At 39.4% G+C, this 20,224-nt stretch overlaps 1 protein-coding gene across 5 annotated transcripts; it reads right to left on the bottom strand.

The window, feature by feature from the left end:
* Window positions 1-485: 485 nt before the first annotated feature.
* Window positions 486-19,916, bottom strand: per3 (period circadian clock 3). Of its 5 annotated transcripts, none has more exons than XM_032549529.1 (22): window positions 19,744-19,916; window positions 13,131-13,554; window positions 12,371-12,528; window positions 12,163-12,281; window positions 10,932-11,130; window positions 9,689-9,740; window positions 8,983-9,128; window positions 8,737-8,815; window positions 8,541-8,647; window positions 8,087-8,243; window positions 7,886-7,994; window positions 7,637-7,765; window positions 7,419-7,527; window positions 6,655-6,766; window positions 6,443-6,582; window positions 6,203-6,367; window positions 5,717-5,968; window positions 4,216-5,048; window positions 3,927-4,119; window positions 2,986-3,172; window positions 1,860-2,010; window positions 486-1,774 (listed from the first exon to the last, which is right to left on the bottom strand). In XM_032549529.1, exons 2-22 carry the CDS (start codon window positions 13,424-13,426, stop codon window positions 1,637-1,639), a joined length of 3,831 nt encoding a protein of 1,276 aa, XP_032405420.1. In that variant the 5' UTR covers window positions 13,427-13,554; window positions 19,744-19,916; the 3' UTR covers window positions 486-1,636. The 5 variants fall into 5 exon arrangements, with proteins under 5 accessions (XP_032405420.1, XP_032405419.1, XP_032405421.1 ...); XM_032549528.1 differs by having other exon boundaries at window positions 12,371-12,531; window positions 19,744-19,915; XM_032549530.1 differs by having other exon boundaries at window positions 12,371-12,531; window positions 13,131-13,405; window positions 19,744-19,902.
* Between the last annotated feature and the right edge of the window lie 308 nt (window positions 19,917-20,224).

Below are 20,224 nucleotides of genomic sequence, written 5' to 3'. Positions count from 1 at the left end.
CTATAAAATACAATGCAGTACTGAAAAAATGTATTCACGAGGATGATTGACAGCGGTAAGACTCTCCTTGCAAATAGGAGGAGACGAACACGAGGATCACGAACAGCGAAGATTTGTCATTCGTGATAGAGCTGTGCATTTCTTTGTATGGCTGTAAAATCAATCGGGAGGAAGCAGGGAAACTTAGATTTTTCACAAATTTTCAGTCTCATATTATGCTGTCATGACAGAGTCCACTGGTAGTTTTAAGAAATATGTAAAAAAAAAATAATTTAAGTTACCCACAGCAGCTTTACTGATCAATCACAGTTATGACACCATCTTGATATATTCTTTTTGAAAAGCAAAACTGCCATGCCACATGTAGGCAACCAGCTTCTCCATATTATAGATCTGAGATACCAAGACAGGACACACACAGAGAAAAAGAAAATATAAAATCTGTACTACATGCTGAGCATTAAAAGAAGCCACACCCAGATGAATCTTAGTTCATAGATCATTTATTCATTCTTTTGTGTCACAAACAATCCCTGAATTCAAGACAAATGGCTTTTTATACACTTTGTATTATGTATTTGTGTACATTTTCTATAAAATACACAGTACTGGCATGTACTTTTGATTAAAAAATGAAACAGACCCTGCTCAGTCTTGTACTGTAGGACAAGTGTCTCAAAGGAAGCAGACATCCATTCGCACCCGCTAACCTCATTTCAATAAAGGAACACTCTCAGAATTGGTCAGTTTCCTCTCCGTTTCTACCACACACACGGTTCAAAATACAGAAACACGGTCTGACCGCAAAACTTCTTCAGTCGGTAAAAGTGAGACGAGTGGAAAATCTGGTGCTGCGTGGAGCCTCTTCCCAGCAACACAACTAGACTACAGGTACAAACAGGGTGATGACTGAGCAGAAGGAGGATCCGTTCGGGGGGTAATGTTAATCTGAAATTCTCAACTGTTTGGCTGCTGTTTTTTTGAGTCAACATTACATTACACAACACAACAAAAAGATGATCTGGACATTGGGAAATCAGGCTACGGGATATGAGATTATAACACTACAATAACAACATGTAGGATTTTTTTTTTTTTTACTTGAACATTATAAACAACCAAGAGCAGCAAACATGTCTTTGTGTCCATCGGGTAAAAAGAAGTTTGTCGTATGCCGATCATGGTCGGCCGCTGCTGTGTTGATGAGGTTCAGAAATCTGCACAACCTGGACTGGGCATCACTGGAGAAAAGTTTGCTGCATGTTCTTGATCCAAGTCGTTTCAGTCTTCTCAGACAGTCATGTTTGTGTGACAACGGTAGTGCAGATCTTCACACAGTGCTCAAACCTTTTTTTTTTTAATACACTGAGCACCAGGTGGCTTACTGAGAAAAGGTCTATAGAGTCATTACTATCACACAAATCCCTCCAGGGGCTTGATTAACAGAAAAAGAAGAGACGTAGAGTCCATCAAGAGGCCAGTAACATGTCTCTCTTTGCTCTCCTCCACTGTTTTTGAGCCTCGCCTCGTCTGCACAAAATGTGTTAGCAATATATTAAAGCCATAGGATCCGTTACCGTGGAGTGTTTAGAAGAGATGCACCGAGAGTATTTCTGAAGTTTCTAACCGGCCTGGTTCACTGTGAGCCGTTTAAGGTGTCAGCCACAGGTTCGACAGAGTCCTGCTGAAGGCTCTCCACAGGTAATAAACTCTCTGAGACCGATGGCTGAGGGGAGCGGGCCAGGCCGGCCCCCGAGTTGCAGCTCACACAGCCCTGAGAGGAGACAGAAGGATGTGTTTCACATGGAATCAATGTGAAGACAGAGGGGAATGGCAGTAATTTAGTAGCTCTGCGCTACCTGTGTGTCTAATTCCTGTGGGATGGTGTGCTGCTTGATCCAAGGATGGACCTTGGCCAGCTCTTCTTTCTGGTCCTGGCTGAACCACGGCTGGAGCGGCTGAAGCACTCGCAGTTTTTCTCTGTCTTCTGCCAGCACTTCATTCTGATCCCTGTCAGGACAAAGATTATACTACGTTAAGGATGCACTGATCCGGCTTTTCCTGGCCAATACCAGTTTTTTCTTTGAACTGCTGACTAAAGAGTTTTTGACTTTAAGGATAATGATAAATATAAGAGAAGAAATGTACTTCTCTCATAAAATCTATTACATTCGTCCCATTTATGCCTCAATGTATATGTCTCAAACCTTTAGCTAGGATTTTATTTTAAATCAAAAAAGCACATAAAAGTAAATTATGCGGATTAACTCTTTTATAGTCTCAAAAATGGTGGGAAGTCTTTGATGCCTTTAAAAAAATAGGGAAATCCCCCACCCCCAGATTTTTCTGTATTTGCATCAGTCAATCAGGAAACGGAGAGCTGACTGGTTGGTGTATCTCTAGTCATCATGAAGTAAAAAAAAAAATCCTACTGAGCTTTTGGCTAAGTATAAAGCAAGTGAGACTTAATGTAACCCTGACTTTGTGAGGCATTTAATGACAATAGAAGTTCATGAGCCTATTACAAAGTTTACTTCTAGGTTTAATTTAAAAAGAAAAAAAAATGCAAGTTCCTCCCCAACTTTTCAAAACTGTGGATCTGTTGCTCCTCTTGCTCTATTGTAGATGCTCCTGTATACAAACAGACTTTTGTTTTCCACATAGTAACATTAACCACATCACTGGACAGTATCAGAAGCTAAAATCAGCTTAAATGTAAACTCTGTTATCAATCTGTCTTGGCTATTTCTAAACCCTGTTTTACAGCATTTACTCTCTCTCTCTAATACATGACGTTATGCCAAATTTACTCCAAATAAAACAGATATTATGAGCTCAAGCGTAGAAAAATATTATGAATGCTGAAAATTATAGCTCTTTAAACTAAAATGGACTAAAGTCAGGTCAAAAGCTCAGCAGTGCATCTTTAAACTACATATTACATACAAACTATGTAAAAGTCTATAGTTTATAGCTGATGTTTACCTTGTGTGTATCTGGTAGGTCATCATGACCTGCTCAGGCGTGTGTTGGATCATGCTCCACAAGGAGCTCTCCACCTGAGTTTCAAAGCTGTGTGGCCGCTCCACCGATGCCTCCTGGCTTTTGCGGGCTTTGCGGGACGTGTCTGACGAGTCATTACTGGCAAAATACTTGCTGCTGTGGCTGCTGCCTGTATGCCAGAATATTTTGCATCACTCTAGGCTCAAGACCTCACTTACAGGTATTAACATCCTTCGCCTGCTTAGTGACACTAAGAAGGATGATATAAAGACATTCAAGGAAAGATGAGTTTAGTATTAGACATCCTGCAGTCTGGAAAGGGTCACAAAGCTATTTCGTGAGACTCTGTGACTACAGCAAACCAGATTGGTCTTTATTTACAAATGGAGACAACATAGGACAAAAGAAAAGAACAAGACTGAGCAAAAATGGCACTCAAGGGAGACTTGTAAACAACATTTGATCTGAGTTGGAGCAGAAATTAATTTATCTGAAATGTTGAGTCTATTTAAGTTTACTTTATTTACTATTCTACAAGCACAAGTGCTCTTTCACCACTGTGATGAATTGCAGGCAGAACTGGATTTGGTAAGCCAACGTCTCCCAAACAACCAATCTCCTCACTTTATCCTCCTTATTGAATAAAAACTGGCTTTATGAAAGACATTAAACAGTAGATTATGCTTTCTTCTTTGATGGGGGTAACTGTGTCATGCATTGATGTCAAAGTTTAGTTTCATATCTAATCACTCTTCTGCAACTTTTGGCTGCTTTCTTTGCTGCCTTGTGCCTAGTCTCTGTTACACCCCCACACACACACATATTTATCCATTTTAGAAACAAGCATACAATTTAAAGCTAAAAGTAGAAAAATGCTGATAAATAAACTTTAAAAAGATGATTGAGTGTGCTGCCATTTGTACCAGTGTGTGAGGTGGATGTTTCATTGGAGCCGGAGCCGGATCCAGATCCCAGCGAACCTCCAGATTCCCCTGATCCAGATCCTGAAGCATTGGATCCAGTTCCTGACCTGGCGTCCTCCTGCAGGAGCAGGTCCAGCAGCTCACTAGACGTCGACTGGGCGTCCTGGTTGCCAGACTCACTTGGTGCGTCCCCCTTAACAAAGAAACAATTTTCATATCAATGCCACTTCAATCACGATACAGTGAGTATTTTTAACGCTGATGATACGAGTCATAAGTTCAAGCTGACCTCGATGGCGTGTTGCTCGTGGAGACTCTCAGGGTGGTTGAGTCCAGTGCTGCTCTGCCCCTCGCTCTGTCTGGGAAGCTCCTCCTGCAGGAGGTTGAGCTGTAAAGGTGAGCTGGAGCGAGAGCTGGAAAACAAGGCCTGAGGCCCGGCTGCCTCCTCTTCCTCCCCGATGGAGGACGCGGCCTTCTGCGAGGAAAGAAGAAGGCCCGGTGACGTCTGAGTGTGTGGGCCGGTCTGGACCTGGAACTGAGGCTGAAGCTGAGGGAAGGACACGCTGCCAGGAGCGTAGCCTGTTATCATGCTGGGTCCTTGAGGTACAGCTGAGGGAACGGAGGGAAAGCCTGGAGTTAAGTTGGGATAGTTAGGCAGGATGACGGCCATGACGGGAGGCATGTACGGGTTAAAGCTCTGGGCTGAAACCAGCGGCAGTGGGCTGTAAAAGTTCTGGACGTTCTGCAGGGGCTCCATCTGAAGCGGCTGCAGGGCTGGCTGGCCCTGACCGGACGGCATGACGTTGAAGTTGTAGCCGAGCTGCTCGGGAGGCTGCAACATGCCAGGAGGTGCTGCGAGTGGCTGTTGTGGTCGGGGCTGCTCCGCGGCTGGATTCCCCAGGACGGGAAAGAACGGCACAGGGACGGGGGACGTTTGGCTGTAAGTCTCTACCATCTGGGGCTGTGACGACTCAGAGGAGGGCCACGATGAGTAGGGGACGGGGCCGGTAGGGCCGGTCGGGGAGGCATAACTGTCTGAGGAGCCCTGAGGTTTGGGCCGCTTGTGTCTGGCTCTTCGAGAGCGATTCCAGCCTCCAGCACTTATTGGACGCATATAGTCCCCTGTGATGAAAGAGGAATCCAAAATAAAAACCTCATTACAATTATATAATTGTGTCTTTTAACGAATTAACTTTACACATGAAATATTTACAGGTTGCTCCTAGTTTTATATCAAGAGTCAAGAATTTCAAATATTCCCAGACAAGTTCAGGGAAAAAAATAACACTTTTTTGTATTTTCTACATATTTTGAAGAATACATAGAAAAGTTGGTCAGGAATTCAATGCAAATACTTCTATAGTGATCAGTCTGTAAATATGGATAGATGGCTGGATGGGCAAATTGTGGGACAGATGGACAAATAGACAATGGACAAATAGATGGTTAAAAGTGACAAATTGACTGATGGACAGCCATACTGATAGAGGATGGATAATTGGGCAAATTGCAGATGGACAGGGTTAGGGAGAAATGGGTGGATAGAAAAACAAAAGATGAATGGACAGACAGATAGTGGATAAACAAACAAGAGGACACATGGACAAAAGAAAATGATGGATGGAGAGACTTTAAGTGACAAAGAGATGGATAAACATATGAATAGAAGGATAAACAAAAAATGTAGTTGATGTCTGAAAACACACATTTTTCTAGATTTCTATGGCGCAGAAAGGATTCCAGCAGGAGCCCAGACCGAGCTCAGTCTTTAAGCAACAACATGCACATACCTGGTTGATGAGAGTGAGCCATCGAGCCGTTTTCCTCCTGCAAATAGGAGCTGTAGGGACTCTGAAGGATGCGATGGCGGAAACGATCAACATATTCCTGCTCCTCCTTCTGCGTGTGAGCTGACAGCACCTCCTTGGTGAGCCCAATCAACCTTCTTTCCTCTGCAGCGGGACTCAGGGTTGGGCGGACGGGGGTCGCCGCAGGGTCAGCAGGCTCGCTGCCCATTGGGGCATCCTCCAGCGCAGTGGCCTCTGCAAGAAAAAAATGGGAAAAGGCGAGTTAACCTTTCTCTTCTGTAGAAACATCCAAGACTAGTTAAACCTTTATGAAATGCACAAAAATATGTACCATACTGAACTTACCTCTTGACACAATTCAGTTTTTTTAATCAATTTAATAAAGTACCAGATCAACAAAGAAGTTCCAAAAGCAAATCTCAGCAGCTTCCATGAACCGACTCACTGAAGCAAGTAGGGTCTGTATACCTGACTCAGGCTGTGGCACATGGACGATGGTGCTGCTGTACGAACACTGGCTAGTGACCGAGACAACACTCATGGCCTTAGAGGACATGGTGATGTCTGTCAGAGGTGCCCCGACAACTGCTGCAGCTGCAGGGCCCACTGACACCTCACTGTCCAACACAACCACTGGAAAGTGAGGTGAAAATATGTTAACAGAAGGTTACAGTCAAATGCAAAGACTTGAATGATAATTGCTTTTACCTTCTGGAGCGTTTGGAGCCACACCCGGGGCGCCTTTGGGCTTCTCTTCTTCTGAGGTAGAGGACGAGGAAGAGGTCGTGTCCAAGGAAGGAGACTCGTTCTTTCGCTTCAAGGCTTGACCCACACAGCCCTCCAAGTATCTGCAGAACAAAATTGTCTTAGTGACAAAAAACACCAAACACACAATGCTAAACTGGGTGCTGCAAACACACCTGATGATATTGTCCACACAGTTGATCTGCTGATAGGAGGGAATGTGCGTTTGCTTCCCGCTCTCTTCATTTCCTCTGACTTCAGGCTTGGCGGCTGAGTGGAGGTGAGCCGCTGCAGAAGCAAAAGGTTCACAGGCTTAGCTTTTAATAATAATCTGCCCACTGAAAATGGGTTTCATGGCTGTATGCTGAATAAAATATCAGGCGGAAGGTTTGCATATGATGTTCGTGACCATGAATGTCTTAAGTATTAATTGAATTAAAAGTGTAAAACACAACAAACTACTTGAATAAATTTGTAAAGCAAATAATTTCCTGGAAAATAAGTCACAGTGGATTCTTTTAATCCACAAAAAATAAAACAGGCAAATGTCACGCTTCCAGAAAGCCATGGTTCTAACTATACTGAACATCTACTGACCATAAGAAGCACAAAATCAGCTTTGATGGCTACAAAAAATTGTTATTGAAACACCAATTACCAAGTGACAATCAAGTAAATATTATCGCCAGGATGTACATATTATGTTTTAGCTGGTATAGTGTTGACTTTCTGCCGATTAGAGAAACTTCCTAATAAAAAAAGTACACATTTCCATCCGTTTCTGGTTTGTAAATTCATTCAAGTTGTGCTTCACATTATAATTTCACCCTAAAAACAAAATAAAATTCAAAATGCATAATCAAAAACCTTACATTTATGTCAAAACCATGACATTTAACACTATGCAACACTGAATTGAGTATTTCTAAGGCCACTTCACCTATGTTCGGTCTGCAAGGAGGAGCATTTCTTTGGCCGGAATCGAGCTGCGCGTGTTGGCCCCAACTTTTCGATCTGTTCACATCAGCACAGATCTGCTGCAAGGTCATCTGGGGAATGTACGCAAGAACACAGAGATTATATCAGCATGAGTAACCTTTGCAGCTAATTTTGAGGATGCACACTCGACAGGTGCGTTGACTGTCTGTGACGACTCACCGGTTCCCGGTTTGAGTCCTCCCACAGGTTGCCGTTGCTCTCGCTTGAAGAAGCGAAACTGACGTAATGCTCATGGGAGCCGTTACTTCCCAAACTGCCATAACCGCTGGAGCCATTGTTGTGCACCGGCTGTGGACAAGATAGAATTAAAACAAACGAGCTTTGGTACAGAGATTTAGCTTTCAGTATAACTAACAGGTAAAAATGTGTTTAGTAGATTATTTTTAATAAATGGAATAATAAATTCACCTGAAGGAAAAGCTTATAGATCTTGGCTTGAAGGTCTTTTATTTCCTCATAAGTGACTGGAACATAATCCTTTGTACGAGCCGCAAACACATCCTCGTTCAGAGGACTCCTACGATGATATCAGCACAGCCGCATTATCTTCATTATCGAAACATTAAATGAGATGAAAGAGAAATCTGACAAACTATTGCCACCGCTTACGTTCTGACTTTGTGCCGTCCAATGATGAAGGCCACCTTGCGGCTCCAAGGATTGATAAAACTGGACCAGCTGGTGTCCAAGGTGATGTAGTCTCCATTCTGACAGCGCAGACGCACTGGAGAGTGCTCAAAAGGAGGCTGGCCTGCATACTTTAATACTACAATAATGCATGAAAACATACACACACAAAAAATCAAAAACATGGTTTTCACACAGTAAACAGGTGAGAAAACCGTCTGTCAAATTTCAACTCACATCATTTCCAAAGATGGGACTGTGCTATATGGCAATGTAAACATAATGCAGTGATTTTTCCTTAGTGTTCAATTTAAATTCTAGATAATTCTGTGCTTTTCCTCAAAAACACTTGGAAAATTTGCACATTCACACTGCTTTTACATTGATTTTATGCAAAGAATGCTAGAAAGTTTGCTCTGCTGCTTTAAGCACTCACTTTGCCTGTGCATGGACAGCATGAGGGGACGGTCCTCTGGGTGAATACAAGTGAGCAACGATGTGCCAATCAGGTCCTGAGGCATGTATCCCAGCAACGGCACAGCCCTGAGGATATTTAGAAAAAGATTAGCTCACTGCCATTTTTTATCACATCCTAAAATGATGGCGGTGCACATCGCTGTATGCCTGCTCACCTGTCATCAACCTCCAAGAAAACACAGCCAGGAGAGTGTGTTGTAGTGAAGATACGTTTGTCCATAGGAATACGAGGTGCTGCATAAACGAATAACATTTAAGCTAAATAACAATGACAAAAACTTTGATCTGGACAGAACCTTGGTATTGTAAATAGAACAGTTCCATGAATAATTCAAACAAGTGAATGCTATTATTAAATAGATAAGATCTGTTTAATTTGGTGTTATGATAATTTACTGCACCTTCGTAACCAGAGATGATTCGTTCGGCTAATGCCAGGCAGCATGGCTCCTCCTCCTCCCTGCTCCTTGTGCCCTGCACCTTCAGCAGGTATGGTGTGATCCTGAAAGGATTGTAACGCATCTCACCTTCGCGATCCTTGCTTCCTCTGAAACAATATGCAATTTCGTTTTTTAATTTTAAACACAAAAATATGTTAAAACTACAAATATTGTCGCTGTCTCATCAGTGTATTTTTCACATATTGCTACAGTTAAAAAGTTATTACGCTTGCGTCATCATCCTCTTATATACATCCAAATAAACTGACCGCCTTTACCGTTGTGACACCTTCCAAACTCCAAGATGGGACCCTAAAACTAATCCGATCCTTATAGTTGGTGTACATTCACTCCTTCTCAAAGTCTTATGAAATATAATGACCCAACAAGACACATTTAACAAGGCTCTCAGCTGTTTTTGAATAACATCCACTGGAAAAACGAAGGCTGTGGAAACATCAACTTTGTGTTTCATTTAAAAACGGTGTGATCAACATAAAACAAGTATTATTTAACCACATCAGAGTTTGAAAGTACACAATATGTTCTTGAAGAGCACAGTGGTTATAAACATGATTATGACTTTTTCATAGTTAAGCAGGCCCTGCTGATATAAAGTATGAGGCAAATTCTGAATGTTTCTATAAGCGCAAAAGGAAAAACTCACCTTATCCTGCAGAAGAAGGACTTGACCTGCGCACTGTCAAACAAAACTCCAGCTGTAGAAACAGAGAGGAAAGCTTAAGTTTTTGTTCTTGTTTGTTGTGTGCTAAAGAAAACATAATATAAATTTTATATTAAATATAATTTGCTAAAGCAGAGAGATTGTGATGCTGTTAACATTGCACACTTTGTCTATTGCCGCTTTATTCTGTTTTGCAGACAATGCAATTGTTTTTTTCTTCTTTCCTTCAGTTTATTGGATTCAACAAAACTGTCCAAGATGGTTATAAATATGGACATGTATTAAATGTTAATGGTGTTGAAAATGGCAGAAAATTAATTTGCTCTGATATGTACATTACTCTAAGAGCTGTGTAAAATCATGTTTGTGATTTAATAATAAAAAAACAGAAAGAAAAAATTGGGATGACATTTTTCCATCTTGTTCATTTACCTAAATACCTAATATCTAACTCTATCTCTCCATTTCCAAATGTCTTCACAGTACCTAAATCAACAAGAACATCGTCCCATGATATACTGGAAGGTGCATCTCGTGCTTTTTCCCTCTAAAAGCAACATTTAAGTAGTGCCTGTGAGTTCCTAATAGGATTTAAGTCATGTGAGTAAGGGGTCGAGGTCATTACTCAGTAATGGTTGAGGGCTTTGCTGGCTTCCTGTGCACTAGAAACTGCTAACACATACGTAAACCCTTTAACCTGGGGCTTCTCTCCATTACCTATCCCAGAGGATATCCATCTGTCTTCTCTATTAAGAACACTAATTTAATCTGTCCATAAATCTTTAGAAAAAGCTGCCATTTTGTGCATTAAAGCTCAGCTCTGTTTAGCAGTCACTGAGTTCCAGATTTATTAATGTTTCTCGTGCCACCAAGTGCCAACATCCTTGTTGAAAATGCTGATAGATAATTAAATCCAAGAAGGCATTTTTTAATCATTTTTGCTCTAGGATGCTGTCTGTTAAGAAAAGAAAAGGAAAAATGTGTCATCATCAAACATACATTATTTCATATCGCATATTCATAAACGGCATACAAATCTTTCTTTAGACAAAAAACTGCAGTGTCACTTAAAAATGATCAAATCAACCACAGAGTAGCCAGAACAGTCAGTAATCAAATAACTTTGAACTCTATTCCCACATCTAGTACTGTAATAGTTAATATAAGTTAAAACTTTATACAGAGTAGGGTAAGACTGCAAGATGAAAATGTTTCAAAAACCTACCAGAGTGTGAGTTGCTCCACGGTGGCAGGTGAGGCTGTGCCGTGTGCGAGTAGAAGACGTTGACGTCTTGGTGGAAGAGCAGCTCGACAAACTTTGCAGACTCCAGGTACTTCCTCTTGCAGCACAGTAAGCTGGGAGCCTGCTCCGACGTGTACAACAGGCAGCCGCTCGAGAGAGAGAACACCATCACGAAGGAATCCTGTACCAACACAGAGATGGGCAACGACATGAATCAAACAAACACACCTAAACCAAGCAGATGTACAATTCCTCCTAAAAGTATAGAAAGTCCTTGGACTAATCTTAATTTCATCATCTCATCACAACCAGAAACTTTGGTCTGTTTTATTGAGATTCTGTAAGACAGACAAAATCCCAGACAGACCGCCATAAAGTAGTGCACAGCATGGTGGTGATGGCAGCATCATTCTGTGGGGGGCTGATGGGAAGATGAATAAAGCTAAACAAATAGTTGTGAAGGGGAAAGAAAATAGTGTATTTTTATGAATAAGTAACTACAAAATGCATTTGTAGTCAGACCCCTTGAGTCAGTAGTTGTGAAACCACCTTTTGCTCATTTTATACTTTTGGTTTAAGTCTCAGTTTTGAACATTTGTACATCACAGTTTTCATCCTGCTTTAGGTACACGCCCAGACTGGATAGAAGTCGACTGAACATCAATTTTCCAGCTGTGCCACTGATTCTCTATTAGATTTGCTTCTAGACGTTGGATTATCCAACATGTTTTGCTCTAAATCATTCTACTGTAGTACTGACTGTGTGTTTACACTTGTTGGTAGGTAAACCTTTGACCCAGTCCTGAGTCCTTTACAACTCATAACAGTTTCTTTAAGTTGACCCTGCATTTAGTTCCATTTATTTTCCTATCAACTCTAGCATCCCACCCGCGTGACTTTACCACCCTCTTATGCACGACTTTGTGTTGGTTTATCACCTGAAATCCTTGAAAAATACATTCAGAAAACCTTCAACAATATGAACACTTTCCCAAGTCATTGCAGAACAATCACTCAGCTGTGGAACATAGGTACATTAATACAGGCATGTTAGTTTAAGAGTGATGTTGTCCAGAACACCAGAGCACACAATCAATATAAAACAATACAAATGATTGGTAGTTAAAATGGCTTTGAACATCTTTACAGAGAAAAACACAAGGAGTGACATCTTCCACATGTTTTGGATCTACATGCAAATGTGCGCACATACCGTGTTTTTCAGGTTGTGCTCAGAGGTGACCCTCTCCAGCTCTTCCAAGGTGCAAACAGTGGCATCTTTTCTCTGGTCTTGTCCATTCTGCATCAGCAGTTTATAGTATTCACTGTTGGCTATAGATGATAACGCACAGTTTAAAATAGAAACGTCTTACAGTTTGTCGTGACTCTCCAGGAATATCTGCCTGATTAGCGGGGTTTACCTTGTACTTGCTTGACACAGTTGAGAGCGTAGTTTAAGGCCTCCACAGTGCTGGGTTTGCTGTGGCTCCGTTTGTCAGATGGAAGCCTCTTTTTCATCTCAGCCACTGTGCTCACCACATCTCTGTGGGCGTGGCCTCGTCCCCTGACAGCTGACTCGCTGCTTTAAAAAAATTAAAAGAACAGAAAGCAACTAAACAGAAGTAACACGTCAGATTACTTCTGTACTTGCCCTTTTACTTCTGTAAAGTAGTAAAAGGGCTACTTTTACAACAACCCAAGTAAAAGGGTTGTTGCCCTTTTACTTCAGTAAAAGGGCAACAACAAAATAGACATTAGGAAGGAGCGTATATGTTATCAAACTCAAAGACAGGGCCTGATTTCTCTGAAAGTATCAGATGAGTTTAATGAATGAATGCCCTCTTTCAATGATGACATCTAAACAAAAATTGTTTGTTGCTCAATGTTATTCATGCTTTTTGCTTTGTTGGGTTTAATTGCAGAAAAGTAGCTATGTTGGTAAAACTCTAGTATTCCTCTACAGTACTGAGTTATTTAGTGTTTCTGAGGCTTGAGCTACAAAAATAAGCAAACATTTATATTTCCATTAAACAACGTTCTTTTTGTTTTCTTTGACCTCAAAATAAAACTAATAAAAATTCAGCCCTCATTTTAAATGGTTAGATACAGTATTCTCCTGACACCAAGGTGTTCTTCAATTTGAAGCCAAAAGTTCAGTACAGAAGAAAAGTAAGTAATTACCTCTTGGTCGACGGTGAGGGACATCCTCCGGCGCTCCCTGGGCTTTCATTGGTTGAGGAAGAAAGGTCATTGGAGGTGCTGGTCATCTCCTCATCTTCCTGCCCCACTTCTCCTGTTAAAGCTCCTTGTCCCTCTGCCGTGAGGTGCTGCAGCTGCAGTTCCCCATCCTGACACCCAGATGTGCCCCCGTGTGCTCCTTCACCCTCTGCTGGGCCCAATGGCAATGCTGGCTCCTCCCCGCCTTGACCCCCATCCCCTCCTGACATCACCGCACTCTGGTCATACATCAACAGCATATTGTCCGGTTAAAGTTGCAACGAAGTGTCTTCATATGTTTAGGGGGAAGAGGTTCCATGTGGTGACAATAAATTGACAATAGCTCAGGTGAATGCCGAGTCAAGGATATGACGCTGTGTATCAAGCACTGTAAGATAACAGAACATAAAGGTCGACTGTAAGATCCATAATCAGAAGAAAGGTCTAGATTTACTTCCTGGAAAAACAAGAACCTGCACAAAACCATTTACTTATTTTAATATTTATGGACTGTGCACAAGTGTACTAAAAGAAATAATTATTTACAGTGGTCAGAACTTTGTTGAACTACTTTTAGCAGCAACTCTTTTGTAGTGCATCTATCTCTACCTGCTTTGAACGTCAAAAGACTGAAAATATTTCCTGAAGTGAATAGGACAGTGGTGCTGGTATGAAGACTGTGTCATCAAGTGAAAGCTTTTCTTGGGTCTATTACACAAGAGTTGCAATAAACCCTAAAAGAGTAACAATGATTAAGATTTACACATTTTAACAGCCTTCATCCAGCACTAAGAATGTGATTGATAAGGGGGGGAAAAAATCAATCAAAGTTGACTATAACGAAACAGATGTACTTTCTATTCTAGTGAAGACTACTACCGTGTGTGAGTCCTGGCTCAAAGATAGCAAAGAAAAAAAACTAACTTATGCTGGATTGATAGGACAGCTGTCGGCTTTAAAAAACTGATAAATTTATCCATACAGCTGTTTAAGAACAGATCAAGTCCATATATCGGTACGGCATGTGTGTTTGTCGTTTAGAAAATTAATCTGTAGTTTAGAAAATAGGTAACTTACAAAGTGAAATTTGGGGAATATCCCTTTTTTAAAGATTTATGGCTTTGTTAAGTTTGAACTTTCCAACTTATTTTAAAATAATGTTTTTCAATTTAAATACAGGTGATTAGAGTTTGTTTCGAGGGAATTCTCTTGCACTAGACCTGTCCTGCATACAATATTGTGGAAAAACTATTTGTCCATTTAAAAAAAAAAAATCACTTCAGGTTTGATATTGTTTCCACATTCAGAACAACCTATTTTTTAAATACCAGACTAGGATAAACATGCATACAATAACTCGTTTTTATTGAGAATTTCCTTCACTATAGCAAAAAAAAAAACAACTGTATAACCAACTCAGTCCTTTGTGAATACATAGGTGCATCTGTCTGACATTATGACGTATGCTAACAGACCACAACAGCAATACATCGAGTGTAATTTATTACATCTATGAGTCTGAAAAGGGTTACCAAGGCAGTTTTGGGACATTGGTACTACAATGAAGCACAGTGAGAACAATTATATGGAGAAAGGTAGCAGTGGAGAACCTTCTCAGAGTGGCCAGAAGGTCACCAAAAATCCAGAGCAACAGCTAAATCACTGATATTGCCTCAGCTACAGTCAGCATTAATGATTCAACAATAACAAAGACACTGGGCAAAAATGGCCTTGGTGTCCCTATGGTAACAGCTTTTTTGATATACAATGGCACAGAAGCTCCACTCTATCTTCCTTTACTTTAATTGGATGAGGTTAAGTTATTCATTTCATGAAACTAACGGGGTCTATTGTGACAGTCTAGCGTCATCTTGACTTAACTGCTTTCCTGTAAATAATATTATAAGGTCAACATTATTCTGTATGTGGATGTGCAGCTCTTTGGAGTAAAGTTGTTGTCCATTAAGTGAGTTCCAAAAACAAGAGCCACGAGAAGTCTGGAGAGCAGACATTCACACTTAATAAATACCTGGTGTTGAAACATCATCAACAGTTTCAGCCATGAACAGAAAACTTGAATTTACCTACAATTAAGTTTTTTTTCCCATTTAATGTTTTAAATACTCAAATCAAAACAAGAAAAAAACAAATTCAGCTTACACAGCCTTTACAAAAATACAAAACACAATTTTTCTGTATGTTTTGTATTATGTTCAGAATAATGTTTCTATTTTGCAAGCAAGGACAAATATAGTCTGCCTCCTTATCCAATACTACTTCTATGTCTGATTATCACACCAACTTCCTGGCGTCTGACTCACTCACATAAGCGTCCATTTACACTTGAACATTGTCAGTCATCACTACAGCAATACTGTGATACTCGGTTGTGTAACTACAACAATTACAAATGACTTTTAGTATTAAATTATTACATCAAGTCAAACCCAGCAGTTCAGTTGCAGAGATGTAGACCTTGTTATATACAAATAAAACATCAGATAAAAGTCTTTACTCACACATTACTTAAAGCAACAGACACATATCACTGTAAACATATGATCATCTGACTTGGCCTTAATCCTGCAGCACAAAAACAAGGTTGATTCTATTTTTAGGTAGCTTCGATAAGGTGTTAGGTACTCTCACATACAGTTTCACCTAGAACATTCACACCTCTCACTTTTTTCTAGGGTGAAAACTTTTTCTAAAAGTGATTTGAGTTACAATCTGCACACAGTGCATCAGAGAAGAAAACAAGCAATGAACACACAGGAAAGAGCGGTAGACCTCTCATGACAAAAATACAGATATCGGAGCAGAACACAAGAAGAAATATGGTGGCAATGAATGTCCTGAATACCAGTGTATGGTAATTGTTCTTTAGAAATTAAGGCTTTCTGGTTAAGAGAGGAAACCAAGAAGCCTGTGGTCACTGAGGCAGAGCGTCAAAGTTCTAATGCAGAGTTAGGAAATACTACTCAACTATTGACCATGTTGAAGCACTTTACCAATCAGGTCTTTATTTTAGTATTGCCAGACGGCAGCTGTAACCCACTAAAAGATTCATAGATGTTAGATTTATTTTGCAGTAAGTACGACAAATAGCCAATGTAACAAGGGAGTGACTTCATTAGCAGTTTGTAAATGCCCTTGGGTAGCATTGATGGAGCCGAGACTTAACATTTCTGGAAAAACCTAACAATGGTTGTCTGCTGATGCTGCCTACCCAACCTGACAGGGCTTGAGAGGATGTGCAGAGAATAGGAGAAAGCATCCAAACATGAGTGTAACAAGCTTGTAGAGATACTTCCAAAACTGTTTTAACACATTTAGTCACAGGTATAAATACTCAGATATCTGCAATGAACGGAACACCTTCTAATAGGACTGTAGTTAATGAATGTGCTAAGGTGACTTTTTTTGTTAATGTTATGCATGATTAACTTAGCGCTGCCTGTGAAAACAGGTAGGTTGAGCTGCAAGACTTTTGCTGTTTGTGGAAGATTAGATGGTGGATTAAATGATTTAGCTTATAATACAGTTTCCCAATAGTCAAAGATTTTCCAAAGAATGATGTCACTAAAGCTTAACACTCTGCACATTTAGCTTGCTAAGACAAGTATAACAGCAGTTACATAAAATATAGAGGTGGAAGATGAAAGTAGGTGAAAATCTCATGTCTACATGTTAAAAAAAACTCTACGGTCTTTCTTTTCACTTTAGCTCAGGTTACTGTCTCCATGTACACTGCTTAAAAATTACATTTATAATACACTTTTCTGACCTAAAATTATATTTTAACCAAAAGCCTGCAAAAACCTGTTATGCTAATAAAATGGTAGCAAACAGAATGAAATAAAAATATCAAAAAATGTTCTATTAGAGAGCAAATGAGACACAGCTAAAATGCTACCTGTTATTATGTTAAGGTAATTTTAGAATGATGACTTTATGTAGCATAACTGGTCAGCAGTTTTTATTCTATTCTTCCAAACAGATTATAGACACAACAGTGCTTTGTTTAGTAATGCATGACATATCGGAACCAATGTCGGTATCGGCCGATATTAGTCATTTTTTTACATATTGGTGTCGGTCTGGTAAATAAAACCAGGCTGATGTTAATAACCAATATTTGTTTTCATCTTGTTGCCATTTGTTTCAATCGTTTTCTTTCCAAAGGTGTCAAAACAGTAGAAAAAATTATATATATAATATTGGTAAATATTAGTGCATTCCTACTTTGTAGGTCTGTCCATTCAAATTCCTGCAACAGATTACAACAGAACTGTTTACATTGTCAAACAGATGCTGTACGGACTGATTTGATTGCAAAATATAAAGCATAAACTAATAAGTGTGTTTATTCTGCAGACATTTTTTCAGAAACCAGGTTTTCTGGGGTCAGTTTTCTCCCTGTTTATTAGGTGTAAATGAATCTCATTCTCCATGTGAGCAAGTGTGTAGTGTGTGCTTACGTTGGGGGGTGATTAATAAATTGTACTTTGAGTAGAAAAATCTCATACTAAAAAAAAATAACTTAGTACATTAAAATTAAACAAAAAGTTTCAGCAATGGTAGTTGGGCAGATGCAGAACCTGACAAAAGTCTGATTCTCCTAAAACAGCTCTAATTTAAAGCTTACCTCCAAAAGCTAAGACTAATAGCATCAGAGACAAAAAAAAACATTTTAGAGGAACATGAGAAATAAATAAATAGAAATTCTACAGTAAGAAATGTTCAAATAATATTAGAAATTATGCATCACAACACAAAATCTAAGATTGCGCTAAATAGCTTTTGGGAAAAGCATGGTATGACAGGTCAAACAGGAATCTGCAGCTACGTGACACAAACATGCATGTTAATGTATTTGAGTTGGCCACATTGACTATTACGTAAGCTGAAAACTTTAGCCTTTAATTTCTAGAAGCAAAAATGTTTATCTTACACTATATTTTATATAGATATGTGAGAAACATGACTTGATGTACTCTTTATTCAAAAAAAATGAACCATGATGAATAAATGTTCTCTTGCAATAAAAGACAACTTCCTATAACAAAGCAACTCTGACAGGGTAAATACCTACATTTGGTGATGGAGTCACAGTACCAACAGTTAGGTACATGTTGGTTGTCAATTTATAGTGTTTGGCGTTAGTGATAATTTAGTCAAATTAATCAAATACAATTTTAAAAAAAAGAAAAATACCAAATGGACCTATGTGGTGACAAACTTTGTGCGACCTGTGAGCACATATTTGTTGTAATTACATAAAGGGTCCATAAACCTCTACCGTAAAACAAATTTTATTCAGGTCCAGTCAGAATGAATGTGTCCGTCATTAATTATGAAAACTGAGCATTTCTTCAGTTAAAGGAGATAAATGAAAAATAACTAAATGTAAATAAATATAAAACATATGAATAAACCAAGAGTTTACAACAAAAAAATAAAAATAAAACCTAACTTATAATGGCAATAAGGAAGCTTAAACAGTTGGGGGTGAGAGTGGGAAATATAGTTTGAAACAGTGAAAAGGCAAAATTAATGAAATTATTTTTATTTTTAGGGGAAAGTCTGATGAAACCTGGAGAAAATCAAGTTAGAGGTTGATTACTGTAAAAAAATGCATCCTTTTTAAAAAAAAAAAAAACAATCAAGAGGAAAAAAGCTAAATCAGATGAAGGATCACATTTATGATCCCGAGTTAGTACAATTTACTCCAGGTTTTTGAAAATATTATAAAATATTCTAATGATTTAATTTACAAAATAAGTTTCAAATAAAATGTTCTTAATTTATACTCTAACTGCAAACAACAATTTTAAAACTTCACATAAAGTTATTAGAGAAATTGAGCAAATCTCTAACCCAATCACACATCTGATTTGTACCAAATAATAGATAATAAACCACAACCTACAAACGACCACAACACAGGTTTAAAGTTTCCCTCGCCCCTCCCAAGTAGAACCCACTGACCCCAATAGCGTCCATAATCACCACACGTCACTTCTTGATACGTGCAGAAAGAAAACCAAACATAAACCACCAATCCGTAATTTAATGTCGTTTTAACTTGTCTAAAGTAACGTGCATAATCTTTCCTGTGTCTATCTTATAAGACATACAATAAACTAGAATTAAAATGTTTCCAGAAAATTTCAGTAACGTAATTGTAACTTAATATGTAGTTTTATAAGCAAATGCTGCACATATAGCCTCACACCCAACTAGTATTGCTTAGGATTTGCATGTCGTTGTTGAAATACAATTTTACTATATCGGCTGATTTTTGACTGCTGGCAAACCCAGCGCGACTGGCTAGCAGCATATTACACGGCTACAATATTAGCAATACAACCTAGTAACGATTGCTTTTACACTTAAACTTGTATGTCACATTATTATAATACTATCTTAGCATCCTCTAATAAAAGACAACGATTACATTACTTTTGTTTACATTCACTTGCTGCTCTTGGGGTGAAGTGCATAGCTAGCCTTTCTAGTTCTAGCTAACTCTAGAACTCCATCTCAAATTACATTTATTTTGAGAAACATTTACCTTTTGAGGTCCACTTGGATCTTAGGTTTAATATCCAAAACCTAGGCGTCCACAAAATTGATGGTCCATCCAGTATAAAGTGAATATTTTTTCGTTGTTTCCATGTTACGCGTCTTAGAGCGTCATCCAGCCCAAACCGTTTGACACAAATGTGCAACGTGAGCCCGGCATAGAGTAGCCCCGCCCTGTCGGTGGTGATTGGACAGGCAGAATTTGAAGTTGTTGTTTGATTGGACGTGTGGGCGTGCCCCACACCTAGGCTTGCCAGAAACCCGCGGCCGGTGCACGTGTATCCCCATGTTATGCAACAGGGAAACAACAAGCCAGAGCAGACTGCGCAAGCATTTTTGATTCACCCCGAACTGCCACACTCACGCCTCTGCCACTGAATGAACAGTCTGTGCACATCTCAGTACTTTCTCGAAGGAGTGTCGTTTTGTGTATATTATTCTATGAAACGCTGAATCTCCACATTTTAAAT

This window comes from Xiphophorus hellerii, chromosome 20 (genome assembly GCF_003331165.1).
Source record: "Xiphophorus hellerii strain 12219 chromosome 20, Xiphophorus_hellerii-4.1, whole genome shotgun sequence".
NCBI classification, from domain to species: Eukaryota; Metazoa; Chordata; class Actinopteri; order Cyprinodontiformes; family Poeciliidae; genus Xiphophorus; species Xiphophorus hellerii.
The sequence above is the reverse complement of the archived record's forward strand: the minus strand, read 5'-3'. Positions and strand labels throughout refer to the sequence as shown.